The 14,556-nt window shown below is 42.4% G+C and overlaps 1 protein-coding gene and 1 pseudogene across 2 annotated transcripts; one reads left to right on the forward strand and one right to left on the reverse strand.

Annotated features, from left to right (window-relative positions):
• Window positions 1-3,503: 3,503 nt before the first annotated feature.
• LOC115757508 (benzaldehyde dehydrogenase, mitochondrial-like) lies at window positions 3,504-7,275 on the forward strand. Of its 2 annotated transcripts, XM_030697770.2 has the most exons (12): window positions 3,504-3,600; window positions 3,855-3,964; window positions 4,128-4,262; window positions 4,376-4,518; window positions 4,699-4,852; window positions 4,947-5,176; window positions 5,484-5,573; window positions 5,874-6,047; window positions 6,141-6,278; window positions 6,419-6,556; window positions 6,678-6,739; window positions 6,815-7,275. In XM_030697770.2, the coding sequence occupies exons 2-12, from the start codon at window positions 3,904-3,906 to the stop codon at window positions 7,086-7,088; spliced, it is 1,599 nt and encodes a 532-aa protein (XP_030553630.1). In that variant the 5' UTR covers window positions 3,504-3,600; window positions 3,855-3,903; the 3' UTR covers window positions 7,089-7,275. The 2 variants fall into 2 exon arrangements, with proteins under 2 accessions (XP_030553630.1, XP_048128345.1); XM_048272388.1 differs by lacking the exon at window positions 5,484-5,573.
• A 601-nt stretch (window positions 7,276-7,876) lies between these two features.
• LOC115757509 lies at window positions 7,877-10,977 on the reverse strand (annotated as a pseudogene).
• Window positions 10,978-14,556: the final 3,579 nt, after the last annotated feature.

A 14,556-nucleotide genomic window follows, 5' to 3' on the forward strand; every position in this document is an offset into this window, starting at 1 on the left:
TGTTGAAGATGAGGAAAAGATTGATCATAACTTGTTAGGATCGAATCATATTTTTTACTTGTTCAACATCCCCAGCAAGCTGATGGGGTAGAACGAACAGTAATTTTGGACCTCAGAAGTTTAAAACGTGCGGAAGTGAAAATATCAGCGGGCTGATCCACAGATGAAATGAAATAGACGTTGATCTGCCTGCGGGCTAGTCGTTCACATATAAAATGATAATTAACATCCATGTGCCTTTTTCGAGCATGAAATACAGGATTCGCACTGAAAAACAAAGCTGATATATTATCACACCAAAAAGTTGGTGGATGTTGTGGAAGAACATGAAAATCTTTCAATAGATATTCAATCCACGTAACTTCTGCAGTTCTGTCAGCTAAGCACCTGTACTAGTACAGGCCACGATTTGTTGCTTGCGAGAACACCAAGAAATATGATTGTGACCAAGAAAGACATAATATCCTCCAATTGAGCGCCGATCATCTTTATCACCAACCCATCCAAAATCAAAAAAGGCATGAAGAGCTTTGGAAGGGCCACAAGTGAAAAGAATACCAAGACGGGGGAGTATCTTTCAAATAGCATAGTATACGCTCGACGAATTGCCAATGAGCTACTTAGGAGCATGGTGAAATTGACAAATTGTGTTGACAGAATATGCAATGTCCGGTTTCGTAAGGATAAGATACTGAAGAGCACCAACTATGCTGCGATATAGTAAAGGGTCTGGTTAAGGCTTGCCATGTCTGCCATAGAAATTGCACGAGCATTTGTCATTTTTTGTAGCTCCAAGATTTCATCTATGTACTTTACTTGATGTAGGAGCAGTCCTTCAGAAGTTGATTGGGCTTCGACACCAAGAAAGTAGTGAAGGGGATCCAAGTTTTTAATTGCAAATTCAGTTTGAAAAGCAGTAAGTATACTCCCAAAGGGAGCATTAGGAGAGCTTGTGAGAATAATGTCATCTACTTATACTAGAAGTACGATACGGTAATGAGTGGTGTGGAGAGGAAACAATGAAGAATCTATGCTCAACAATCAAAATCCAAGGTCAATGAGGTAGGAACTCAGCCGCTGGTACCTGCCCCGAGGAGTTTGCTTGAGACTATAAAAGGAATGACGAAGATGACATACATGAAGAGGCCTTGTGGGATCAAAAAAACCTGGAGGTTTTCCTTAGCTAGGTAGCCAGGTAGAAAGCATTGAAGACCTTGAATAGTCTGATGAGCCATCCTTTAGACTTTTAGAGTATGCAACAACAATGACAATGTGAACAGTGACTGGCTTGCAATAGGGCTAAAAGTTTCGGTGTAATCAATTCCAGCCTGCTAGTGGAATCTTTTGGCAACGAGTCGAGCTTTGTACCATTCTAGAGTTCCATCCTAACGTAGCTTAACTTTGTAAATCCATTTGCATTCAATTGGACGAGCATGAGGAGGAGCTGGAATAAGTTCCCAAGTGCCTTTTTTCATTTATTTATTTATGAGGGTAGTATATTTTGCTTCCATTTTTGCATGCCAATGAGGATCACAAGAGGCCTAAGTAAAACATTTAGACTCCACATAAGGATGTGTCGTGGTAGTCATTGCAAAAATGTGTTAACAACTAATCGTGCAGCGTGAAATAGTTCCATCCTTGAGGCGGGTAACCATCGAATGAGTAGGAGCAGGAAGACTTGGTGATGACTGTGAATTAGTCGAACCAGGAACACTTGTTGTCGGTTGTGAATCAGTCGAGGTAGGAGTTGTTTGAGACATGTCTGGTGGTGATGCTAATGGAGGTGGTTGTACTAAAGTTTCTTGTACTAGAAGCTGCATAGGTGGGGGAGGCAGAGGTAACACGATGTCTAGAGTTGGAATTGGTGACATTGGGGAAGATATAGTGCTGAAAGGAAATGAGGTTTCGTCAAAGATTGCATCTGCAGTAATATAAAATTTGTGGTTCAGGGGGCAATAACACGTGTATGCAAGCTTGAGAGTGTGGGGCCAATTTACGAGGGGCATAGGGCCGTAGACATAGAAATATCGCACCACCAAAAACTCTCAAGGATGAAATATCATGTGTTATCTGAATTGTTTGCCAAAGACTGATGTTGCCAATGAACCTTGAGGAAAGTCTCTATTTATAAGAAATGTTGCGGTCTTGGAGGCACATTCTAAAAAATGTGATGGAATTCCAACTTGATTCATGAGAGCTAGTCCAGTTTCAATAATGTGATGATGTTTGCGTTCTGCAGTGCCATTCTGAAATGGGGAATAGGGGCATGATACCATGTTGATGGATACCATGTTGAAGCCGAGTTTCCACAAATTTATGAAAAGCAATAAAAGTAGTGAGGAATTGCGCGTGAATAGTCAAAGGGTAGAACCAAGAAAAACGGGGAGAAGTCATCAATAAAGCAAATACGATATTGACATTCACTTAGAGAGAAGAACCCTAGATATCAAAGTGAACTAACTAGAGTGGATACGATGCTTGAGACCTAATAGATGGATGAGAGTGGCGATGACTCTTGCTAAGAGCACACGCCATACAAATAGTGGAGAGTGATCTGGTAGAATTCATCCGGGGTGGATCTCGACTTGCAAAGGCATCAAAGGAGGCATGACCAAGTCGATGATGCCACAGAGTAAATGGAACGGCACGGGACGCTGTAAATGCTGACGGAGACGCCATGGATTTGAATGGTAAAACACGGCAGAAACCATTTTCAAGCTTGTCGTGGAGTAGAATATGTCTGCTTCAAAGAGAAATGGCACGAAAGCGAGTATCATAAAACACGAAAACACAATTCCCTCCCTATTCACTCTAAATAACCCATAAATGCACAAATGGAGACCACCTCCAAGATTATTGCCAGCTCGTTCTTGTTTCAGCATGACAGAACCACCGAATCAACGACCAAAAAGAAAAGAAAAGAAAAGAAAATTCTAAACAGGCTACAACGACCAAAATTGCTTTTTTAGGAGATTTACATACCTTTCTTATACGCCTATTACTTAGCTTTCGGTTGGACTTCCTAACATGACATCAGAGTTAATTTCTTGCCTTAAGTATTCACATGCTCTTCGGTTTTTTTTATTTTTTCCTTAAAAAAAGGGTCTTTTTGTGAAAGAAATCCAATCCACTTATTAGGTTGCCCGGCATGCCGAATTTCCATTTCGGATCATGTTCCTATTTTATCCGGTGTCGTCTTATTTCGGACAGCAATCACAAGCTTGCATCGTCCTCTTTTGGTAGTTAAGGAATTGAGTTTCCATTCTAACCAGCTGGATGCAATGGACAGTGAACACAAGAGCTACGCAAATGCAGAAAGGGAATTGCACGGCAGGTTCTTTTCCAGCAAGAAATCCTATCCACCTGGACATTACCCTCCATATGAAATTTTCGAATTCCTATCTTATCCTGCCTCTATCGCAATGGAAAGCTCGTATCGCCTTCTTCTAGTAGTTAAGGAGATTGGACACCCGCCATCAGATCGACGGGAGATCAACTGTTGTAAACAGAGGAGCTCGCCGATAAATAGGAGTCCAGGTCCTCATTGCTGTATCTCATCTTCAACAAGCAAAGCTAGATCCAGAGAAAGGACTCTTGACTGTGTAAGAGCCCATGCATCCACATATGTGCAAATGGTTTCTTTTTTTGTACGGTAGAGATTTTTCAGTGCTTATCAATAGGAAGTTGCACTGCATATGCAACCAACAAGTCACCAACTTTGCGAGTTTGAGAGCAAGGAAAGTGAACGAAAATGGTTCTTATGTCCATGCCCGAACAGGCTCGACAAGATGAACCTGAACGTACGGGATCCCATGATTATTGTCTGAAGTGTCTTTTGCTTCCGCTATTGACAGGCGACGGGAGATACACGGAAGCAAGAGTGACAGAGTTGGCTCTACGCAAATGGCCACCAGGAAGCTTCTTTTACTCTCTCGAAGCTCGTCTGCTCATCTGCATTCGATCGGTAGCATCTCGCTCTCGCTTGATCTCTCTTTCTTCTCCCTTTTATTTTTGCATGTTCGCAAAGTCTTTGTCAAAAGATCCTCTTTTTCTCGCATGTGGCCACCGGGACACATCACCAACGTGAGCTATGTCGTGAGCAAGTGTTTGCTCGTGCAAATTTTCAGGCCGAAGTCGGGGCGGGGCGAGAGGCATTGGCACGTCCAGCAGCTCTTCCGCGGTTGACGAACTGATCACTCCACCTGTTAAGATAAGCGACACTCAGCTTCTCATAGATGGGAAGTTTGTAGATGCGGCATCAGGTTAGTCTGGCCTTTTCCATCGTTCTATAAATGCAGTACCACTGTCAGTGATGCCTCTCGATTGCATCAGTTCTCGTGGAATTGTTCTTACTCGTTACAAAAATTGCACCCAGGAAAAACTTTCCCCACACTCGATCCTAGGACAGGAGACGTGATCACCCATGTCGCAGAGGGCGATGTCGAGGACGTGAACCGTGCGGTTGCAGCTGCTCGTAAGGCATTTGATTGGGGACCATGGCCAAGGATGACTGCCTACGTAAATATAACTCTTTCTCTCTAGATGTAGAGAGAGAACTTTTAGTCTCCACACTAAATGTAATTAGGCATGTTCTGTGAGGGACACAATTAGAACATTTCAGGTTACGTGGGTGATGCTGTGTGATTTAATGTTTGAAAATGCAATGACTTGGAACTCCACTCCTGCATTATGACTCAGGAAAGGTCGTGCATACTTCTTCGGTTTGCGGATTTACTCGAGAAGCATAAGGATGATCTCGCAGCCATCGAGACTTGGGATAATGGAAAGCCCTACAAACAGGCTGCAGAAAGTGAAATTCCTAACTTCATAAGATTGATGCGCTATTATGCTGGTAAGTTAAAGGAAATCAGTCCTATTGTTTCCTATCAGGACTCATCTTTTAGCCAGCTGCCGACTTACATTACTGTACACTGCAAATTTCATAGGTTGGGCAGATAAAATCCACGGTCTCACAGTACCAGTAGATGGGGAATATCATGTCCAAACCCTGCATGAACCTATTGGCGTGGCAGGGCAGATCATCCCATGGAACTTTCCGCTGCTAATGTTGGCCTGGAAGATCGGGCCTGCATTGGCATGTGGCAACACTGTGGTACTAAAGACTGCTGAGCTGACACCGCTCTCTGCTCTGTATGCGGCAAGATTACTCCATGAGGTGAGTGTTTCTGTCAATTTCGACTCTCACCCTTGTCTGACAATCAATGTAGGGGTTAGGTTAGGCCAGAATGTCTTATTAAGATATTCACATTGGATTCAGCATACCTGTATGAGGAAAAAATTCGTTTGTTCTAGGTTTTATCCTTCGGCAATAGTAAGCTATTTGAAAATCGGTTCCCACTTCCAAGTACCAACTAGGGCTATCTTGTGAAGTTTCTAGATGTGACTGAAGAAAGAAATAAGTTGATGCGCCTTTTCATTAACCGATGCAATGGTTTTCTCTGTCCAATAACAATGTCCAACAGGCTGGACTTCCTCCGGGTGTCTTGAACATAATCTCCGGTTTTGGTCCCACTGCTGGGAGTGCTCTCTGTAGTCATATGGATGTGGACAAGGTACATTCTGTCCTCTCATATCCTAGTTATGATACAAATTTGCTGCTTAGCATGTGTTCATCTTTACACATGTAAATTTTTTTGCTGTACTCTTATAAGGGAAGTTGGTTTTTGAATGAGAGATGGTACTACCGTGTGTGCATATGTTGAAGTTGAAAAGCACCTCAAAAGAGGTCAATTGCCTCCAAATGCATTCTGTTGGCATTCCATGTTTTCATGTGCGATCTTTCTCAGACTGTCGATGAAGATATATAAAGTTTAGGACCCAAAGCTAAAACCATCAATGTGCTACATTTGCAGCTGGCGTTCACCGGATCAACACAAACAGGTAGGACTGTACTCGATCTGGCTGCAAAAAGCAATCTAAAACCAGTGACATTAGAACTTGGAGGAAAATCCCCTTTCATCATCTGCAAGGACGCTGATATTGATAAGGCTGTGGAGGTGGCACATTTTGCCCTCTTCTTCAACCAGGTTCGTGATGTGATTGCTTGTGTTCCTGAAATGTATTCAAATAAGTTGGCTGTCTTTCTATGGTATAATGTTCCATGCAACTTCTGCCTGCAGGGTCAATGCTGTAATGCTGGTTCTCGCACTTTTGTGCATGAGAGTGTGTACAATGAATTTGTGGAGAAAGCAAAGGCACGGGCTATGAAACGCGTTGTTGGAGATCCTTTCAAGCCAGGCGTGGAGCAGGGTCCTCAGGTGGTTTTTCTTCTTACAGCTCCCTTTAGTTTTTGTTCTCCGTTCTGCGATGGAATGACAGCACATCCACCGTGCTTTCGATATTACGCAGTTACTCAGAACTTGTTTCAGTAAGTATGAAATGATTAGAACATTCTCAGATTGATACCAAGCAATTCGAGAAGATTCGCACATACATCAAGTCTGGTATTGAAAGTGGAGCCACTCTTGAATGTGGAGGTGAAAGACATGGCTCCAGAGGATTTTTCATTCAACCCACAGTGTTTTCAAATGTGCAGGTAATATTGCTGTTGCTACTTGAATAGCATAGTCAAGCTCGAATGTCACTCTCTTTGGGGGAAATTGTGTCTTACTGTCAGTCAAACAATCTAAGATTCTGTCTCATCTTTCTGAAATCAGGATGACATGCTGATAGCAAAGGATGAGATCTTTGGCCCAGTTCAGACTATCTTGAAATTCAAGTATGTTCTACCACACACTTCATCGCACATTTATAATTTTTGAGGCTCGGAGGCTAACTTTTCCTTGCTAAAAAGGGATCTTGATGAGGTGATCAGAAGGGCGAATAAATCTCATTATGGACTCGCCGCTGGAGTTTTCACTCAGAATATCGACACCGCCAATACTTTAGCCCGTGCGTTGCAGGCTGGTTCAGTGTGGATTAACTGCTACCATACTTTTGATGCTGCAATTCCTTTCGGAGGTTACAAGATGAGTGGAATTGGGAGAGAAAAGGGAGTATACGGTCTCAGTAACTACTTGCAAGTTAAGGCTGTCGTAAGTCCCTTGAAGAGCCCGGCATGGTTATGAATGAAAGTGTTCTAACAAAACTCAGGTGTAAGCCTCAGAGAGAGAGAGAGAGAGAGAGAGAACTTCTTGTGCACTTTCCTTAACCATTGACAGAGCACGGAAGTAGACAAAAATCTTGATGTGGCTTTTTGTGCTTGTTTTATGGAGGAAATCTCTTTAATGGGGTATTGTCGAATCAACTGATTTCTCATGTTGGTACACCACATCGTAATTTTTCCATTGTCGTCTCATTCAATCGATTCACCTAGACAATTGTGTCTGTTACTTGGGACAATGTGGCTGGACTAAGCCAGATTTCTTGCCATTTCCCTGATTGAATCATCAGCTTGCGGGTCAGCCCCCCTGTATGGGGATAACTTGTTACATGACTGGTAGTATATGGCTGATGAGGATAGAAAATCCCCGAAATATGCGACGATTCCCTCGGGCATTCATGAGAAATTAACCTTTTTGACTAGATACGGTCGTGACAGAGTGAAGCACTGGAGGAGCAGAAATCTAATGAGCAAAAAAATAAGCATTGTATAAAAGATGGAAAGTTTGTCAAACACTACTTTTCATAGATCAAAGAAAAATGAAGGTAGGTAGGATTCTTGCAGACACTAGTTTCAGTGACTACGGCCCTTGATAAAAAGGTTTGGTAACATGTACTCTGATCATAAAAATCTAAACAAGGATGTATATGTGTCAGTCAAATGGATGAAGGGTGTCCCTTACTGGAATTAGTTAACAAAAACATTATCTGCTAATCCTTCAAGAAACCGTCGAAACATGCAAGGACTTCTCCTTCACTCTGTTGAACTAGAAGGCCATTCGGGGGTCAGCTCAGGAGAAGAAGCTTTTGCTTTGATTGATATTTCTAGGGCTTCCTCCAACTTTACGACAACTTGCTCCATGGATGGCCTTTGTTGCTTCAAGCCAGTGCATGAGAGTGCCAGCTGAAGTGTAATATTAAATGCCTCTGCAGAGTATTCGCCCTCGAACCTGGGGTCCACGAAGTCTGCGATGCTGCCGCCTCTTACAAGGGCTTTTGCCTGGAGAGCAAAAGCATCAAACAGTTACTTATCAGGGAACTTGCCAAGCTAAACTCATCAAACGAAGGCAAAAAGGCAGTGACTCGCCATTTTATCCAATGGCATTGGTTTTTTCTGGTTCAAGTTGATAACTTTCTCCCCCGAGAGGATTTGCAGCAACACTACCCCGAAGCTGTAAACATCAGCGGATGAGTTCACCTGGCGGTTGTTCTGGTACTCGGGATCGAGGTAGCCAAAGGTCCCCCTCACCTCTGAGCTGACATAAGCTTCACCTAAATCGATGACCTTAGATAGTCCGAAATCTGAAAGTTTGGCTTCCAAATTCGGTCCCAGGAGAATGTTCGTCGGCTGCAAGAGAGATGATTGAGGTCTGGTGATTGAAGCTGCCCTGAATTTTATTGTTGGATCCACTTATGAATTTAAACAAACCTGTACTGCTAGACTCCTAGCTATAGGATTTCAGTTTCTAAGATTTCCATTTAGGCCTATAGGCCTAGACGACTAGCAGGATGTGACTTAGAAGCTCATAAGAAGAGAAATGGGATGTCCATAAGAAGAAAAAAGAGTTAGGTGTATCTCTGATTGTGCCAGATGATTCGGAACTCCGCTAATGTTTCAGTTTAAGATGCTGGAAAATATTAGAGGAGCGTACATGTCCTCGTAGAATTTATATGTAAGAGAAGTAAATTTTTGCCACCAACCTTGATATCGCGGTGGACTATGCATCCTTCTGAATTTGTGTGGAGAAAGAAAAGACCTCTTGCGCTATCAATGGCAATTTCAAGCCTCTGGATCCAGGACAGAACCCTGTCCTTCCCTGTTGTGCATTCACTTGGTGATCAGCTCTTGTACAGTTCACGGAAAATGGATTAGACATTAGCATCAAAGTGGTGTCACATTTACCAAACAGCCACTTGGAAAGGTTTCCATTCGGACAGAGCTCATAGACAAGAAAACACTCATCTTCATTCACACAGCAGCCCAGCAGGGAAACCAGATTCGGATGCCGAACATGCGATAAGTTGGTGACCTCTCTCACAACAGTTTCCACATTCACATCGCTGATGATGTGCTTTATAGCGACATGCTGGCTGTCTGGCATTATGCCCTTGTACACCCTTCCTGCCAGTTTTTCATATCACAACCACTATCTTGAGATTTTATTATGAGACAAAGGAATCATGAGATGCAACTCTCCATCTGAGAATCACATAGAGGATGCATGTTATATTTGCCACAGCGAAAAAAATTTAAGTCTCTGCAGTTGCCTGTTCTCAAGCACAGCAATGTTGATTCCCTGGTACTAGTATAAAAATGCTCACCAGCAATTCCTTGACCTATGAAATTTGACTCGTGTAGGTTGTTTGTGGCTGTATATACTTCTCTTATTGGAACCTTCGGACAACAAGGTCCCTTGAGAAGCACATCCTTGAATGCTGTCGTCAAGAAGGAGGCCGTGAGTAACAAACTTAAGAAAACTTTAACTATGAGTCAAATGTAGGTTCTGTAAACCTCCTCATGTACCAGCTCTTTTTGGCTCTGAATTTGGTTTACTTGGTTTATGGTGTTGTTTTGACCGGATGATGATGGAAATGATAAGAGCGACCACAGCCCCAATGAGGACACCAATTAAAACCCATTTACCTGCTTAATGCGCAACTCTTGAGGAACAGTGTAATCAGATAGAACTGTTCTGAAATGCATCTTTGAAAATTGAATTGCCATGTGATACACGGAAAGTTACCTGTTTCAAGTTTCCGCTTCCTCTTTCGCTGCTCTTTCATTTCATTTTCTGCTCAGGACAAAGACAATTTAGGATATGAATATTCTGCCTCGAGGAAAATATAAGTAATATGCTCGTCGCCAATTGCATAAGCAATGTTACCTACCGCTGCGGCTATTTTGCCCCCCGAGGCACCTGAAAATTTTTTGACATAGCTGGAGTCTTCAATTCTCGTGCTTGTTAAAGACACAAGAATGGCAAACCTACAAATGTCTGCATTGTTTGCCACATATTCGCTCTCGGTGGCTACAGGTTGCATTGATCTCAAGTCTTCCCAGGTCTTTGTGCAGGATGCACATGTTCGGTCCTGTTCTCCATCAGAACTCAAAAAATCACAGTTTTTGCTTAACTTCTTCAAGTTCTCTCCCATCTTACTAACGACATCAGCAACTTTAAAGTCCGAACAGCCGCCGCCCCCGCTTGTCAGCTTCTCAATCCCGCACCCAAAAGCATCTCCCTTGAATCTCTCCAACGAAGTCAGACAATCATTTTGCTCACCGGAATTTACGTATATCTGTCTGGTCCGGTTGGCTCGGAGCCCCAGTGCATAAAGATACCTATCAAATGCAGCTCCACAGCAGTTCTCTTCCAAGAAACCTCCCCAGTTCCCCAGTTCGCAGCTTGAATAATTTGAGGTCGGACTAGAAGTCAGATTGAGAACACATTGCGGCCCCGAAGACGGAGGAGCTACAACTTCTATGGTACTTATCAAGATGAAAAAAACAATCATATAAAGTGGTTTCTGAGACTCACTCCCATGCCTGGATTTGAAACATAAGACCAGATCATCCATAATTTCAACACAAAAGAAACAGACCAAAAAGATTGATCAACATAACAGTAAACCATCCAATAAGTTACAACACTTGCGAGGGAAAGTGGTCTTGATCAGGAGAAAAATCTCCGACATTCAAGGGGAGAGCAATTGATCGATATGAATATGGACTTCAGATCTTTTGAATGGCAAAGCAATGAATTGCTCAGAGGAGATTGAAAATCCGGTGCAATTGGATTCAGCGCGGAGGGTGCTGAGTTTGGAAAACTTTATGCATCAAAGTTGCCATGACATAAAGATATAACATTCCAAACAAATGGTATACCATGTAAGGGTACAGATGAAGACACAGAGAGGCTAAAAATTGTTGCATTGGAAATTCCTGCTGAAAATTAAACAATGGGGGGATTTTTCTAGTACATGTTTTTTGCAGAAACAGAAGCTTGTGTTCTCTTTGGCATTTATCGCTCGGTTGCAGTTCTCGGCCTACACGAAGCGGGTGATTTTGGAAGGATCGTTTGTCCTTATGCATGAATAATGCCAAAGTGCAGGGCATTCATCTTGGATGGATGAAACCAAGTTTTTGAAGGATGCTTAAAAAAAGGTAATATGTCTGTTTTTTTGAAAGTTTAGCACGAATCAATGTCCAAAGTGCAGGGCATTCATCTTGGATGGACAAAACCAAGTGCTTGCCGGCCAATGCTTGAGAAAATAAGGTAATAATGTCTATTACTCTCTGTAATTTTCTCCCTGAAAATAAGAGATTTGGACGTCTCTAGCTAGCAAGTATTGTCCCATAGTTTCTCTCATATGGCATGCCAACTCCACAGATCAGGCCATACCACAAGGGTTAACAGAAAAAGGGGTAATTAAGCAAAGTACCGACCGCTAAGAATCGACTGTCAGCCTATTAGGACCTTCCATCTGTAACATTGAGCATGTAATCTCATAGGACCTTTAATAAAAAAAACTTAACTTGTCCATGTAATTACGTGTCTTGGACAACTTCTGTTCCTATGTTTCTACATTGTCTTTCAGCAGCATGGTTACTTTGAGTCTAACCCCTCAATAGTATTTTAATCAGTAAATGACTTTTAACCTTTTTGGCTACAACAAACCCAAATATTCCACAGCATATCCAAGCTAGAAACGGTAAAATGCCGATGATCCAGCTTTAGACTATCGAAGCGAAAAGTTTAACCCTTTTCCGAAATTACTGTCACTTGTTAAAATTCCCTTCTGCAGCAACCATTGGGTTTGTTCCGAGTGCTTTTCCCTTTCGATTGCAGGATCGGTTTTCATCATCTAGCATCGGCTACGAGCCAGAAGTCCGACCTCGAGAGGGAGACTTCGAGGATGAACAACCATAATTAGGATAGCTTGTTTTAAACATTGCAGATGAGAGAACTTGTCAGACACACAGAGAATCATCGTGACACTCGTCTCACTAGAGATTCCGGTGTAGGATTGGAACATCGGATGAAGCACGACTCTCGACAGAAAAACAATCTGCCGCCGTTCTTCTAACTCGAGAGAGCTTACAAGAAGGCGATGCCTTTACCCCCGGCACAGAACTTTTCTCTCCAGGATCCTTGATTTGTGCTATGGTAATTCGTCAACGCATACATGACACCATCGAGTGGCATCAAAACCCATGAAGACAAACATCTCGGGCCGAACATGGCGTGCTACCGCGAGAGTGGAACATCGATTTATCTCTGCAATTGCCGGAGGAAAAATTATCAAAAAAGTCATAAACCTATCGCACTTTTGTCAATTCAATCATAAACCTTTTAATTTTGCTAATTTAATTATAAATCTTTTTTTTGTGCCAAATCAGTACTAAACTTTTTGAGTCTGTGCCAAGTTAATTCATCCGATCAATTTGGCCGGCCGGCTAGCGCTGACGTAGACGCCGGCATTAAAGTGGATAATTTTATTAATATTTTAATATTCAAAATTATTAATTATTAATTTTTTAATTTTTTTTCTTTTCTTCTATTTCCCTTTTTTTCTGCTTTCATTCATCCTTCCCGCCGCCAGTGTGGTGACTAGCCAGAGGCTAGGCCAGCGAGGTCAACCTCGCCAGAGCCTTGCCGGCGCAGGGCGAGGCTGGCCATGGCGAGGCGCAACCTCGCCCAAATCTGGCCTGGGCATGGCTATTGAGGTGAGCTCCGATTACTCAAATTCGTGTTTAGTTGGGGGCGCGAGGATTTGGGAGAATGTGATTCGGACTAAATCTTCATGGGGTTGTGTAATTTTGAGCAGGGTTTCCTTCGTGGACTAGAGCGATGGAGACCAGAGGCTCCCTCAGCATCGCAGTCCCCCAGAGTTCATCTCTATGGACGCAGGTCCTCTCTCTCGCGCGACCTTGCCCAAATCGCCCAATCTCGAGGACGCAGCCATGAGCTCAAATCTTTGCGGACACCCGATCCTTGCTCTTCCCCTTGGCGATGCCGCCATGGCTAGCCGACCTCGCTCAGGCCAGATCTGGGCGAGGTCGCGCCTCACCATTGCCGGCCTCGCCCGTCGCTGGCGAGGTCGATCTCGGCGGCCTAGCCTCTGGCCCGTCGCCACCCCGGCGACGGGAAGGATGGATACGAAAGGGCAGGAGGAAGATGAAAGCAGAAAAACAAAAAGGGAAATAGAAGAAAAGAAAAAAATTAAAAATAAATAATTTTGAATTTTAAAATAGTAATAAAAATGTTCATGTAGCCCACGTTAGCGTTAGCCGGCATTCATATCACCGCCGGCCGGCTAAAATTGATCGGATGGACTAAATCGACATAAACACAAAAGATTTAGGATTGATTTGGTATAAAAAAAAGTTTAGGTCTAAATTGGCATAAATGTAAAATGTTTAGAACTGAATTGATAAAAATATAATAAATTTAAGATTTTTTTTTTTTATAATTTTCCTGTTGCCGGAAGATACGGCAAGGAATGAGCACAATGTTCATAGCCGGCGGTTACTTGAAGGGTTCTATAACGTAGCTTCCTCTGGAAACTTTTGTCTTTCCTGGTGGCATTCAGTTTTGGTATCGCCCCCTGCTTTCTGGGAAATTGTCGGGCGCCCACGCGAAAGGGGCAGAACATTGACCGTGGGATATTTCAACATCGATAGTTACCTCGCCATGAAGTCCATTTTTTTTTTTTTACCTAATCGTTTTTCGCTGTAATTTTCTTGAATTTATCTTTCATTTACCCGAGATCATCGTAAGCTCAATCTCATTTACATACAGTAATTTGACAATATAATTTGTTGGGGGAAATTACCAAAAAAGCCATAAATCTATTGTATTTATATCAATTCAAACCTAAACTTTTTAATTTGATCAATTGAGTCACAAATATTTTGACAATTCGCCGATTGAGTCCTATAGACTAATGATCACCGACGTGGATGCCGATCATCCTATCTCGCACGTCGGCGTCGATCGAACCACGTAGGACAACTAGCATCCATGGCATTAATTTTAGTCAAAAATTAGTCGGATGGACTCAATCGGCAAAATATGAAAATGTTTAGAACTCAATTTGCAAAATTGAAATGTTTATGACTGAATTGGTAAAAAATACAATAGGCTTTGGACTTTCTGGACAATTTTACCGCAATATTGACTATCTTATTGTCAATAAAATCTTTACATGATCGTAAATTGCCACGTTTACTACATCATTTGATGGTTGAAATCTATTGTCTTAATCGAAAGGCTCCGATTTGAACGGCGGGACTGGTCGGGTTTTTTTCAATATAGGACCAGAAAGTTTCCCACAATAATAGATATCAACAAAAAAGAAACACCTATAAAATTTGCATAAGGTACGCAATTCGTGCAACTTATTTTTTACAAGCATTCATGAAATGAAGATTCT

Source organism: Rhodamnia argentea, chromosome 11, assembly GCF_020921035.1.
Source record: "Rhodamnia argentea isolate NSW1041297 chromosome 11, ASM2092103v1, whole genome shotgun sequence".
Lineage (NCBI taxonomy): Eukaryota > Viridiplantae > Streptophyta > Magnoliopsida > Myrtales > Myrtaceae > Rhodamnia > Rhodamnia argentea.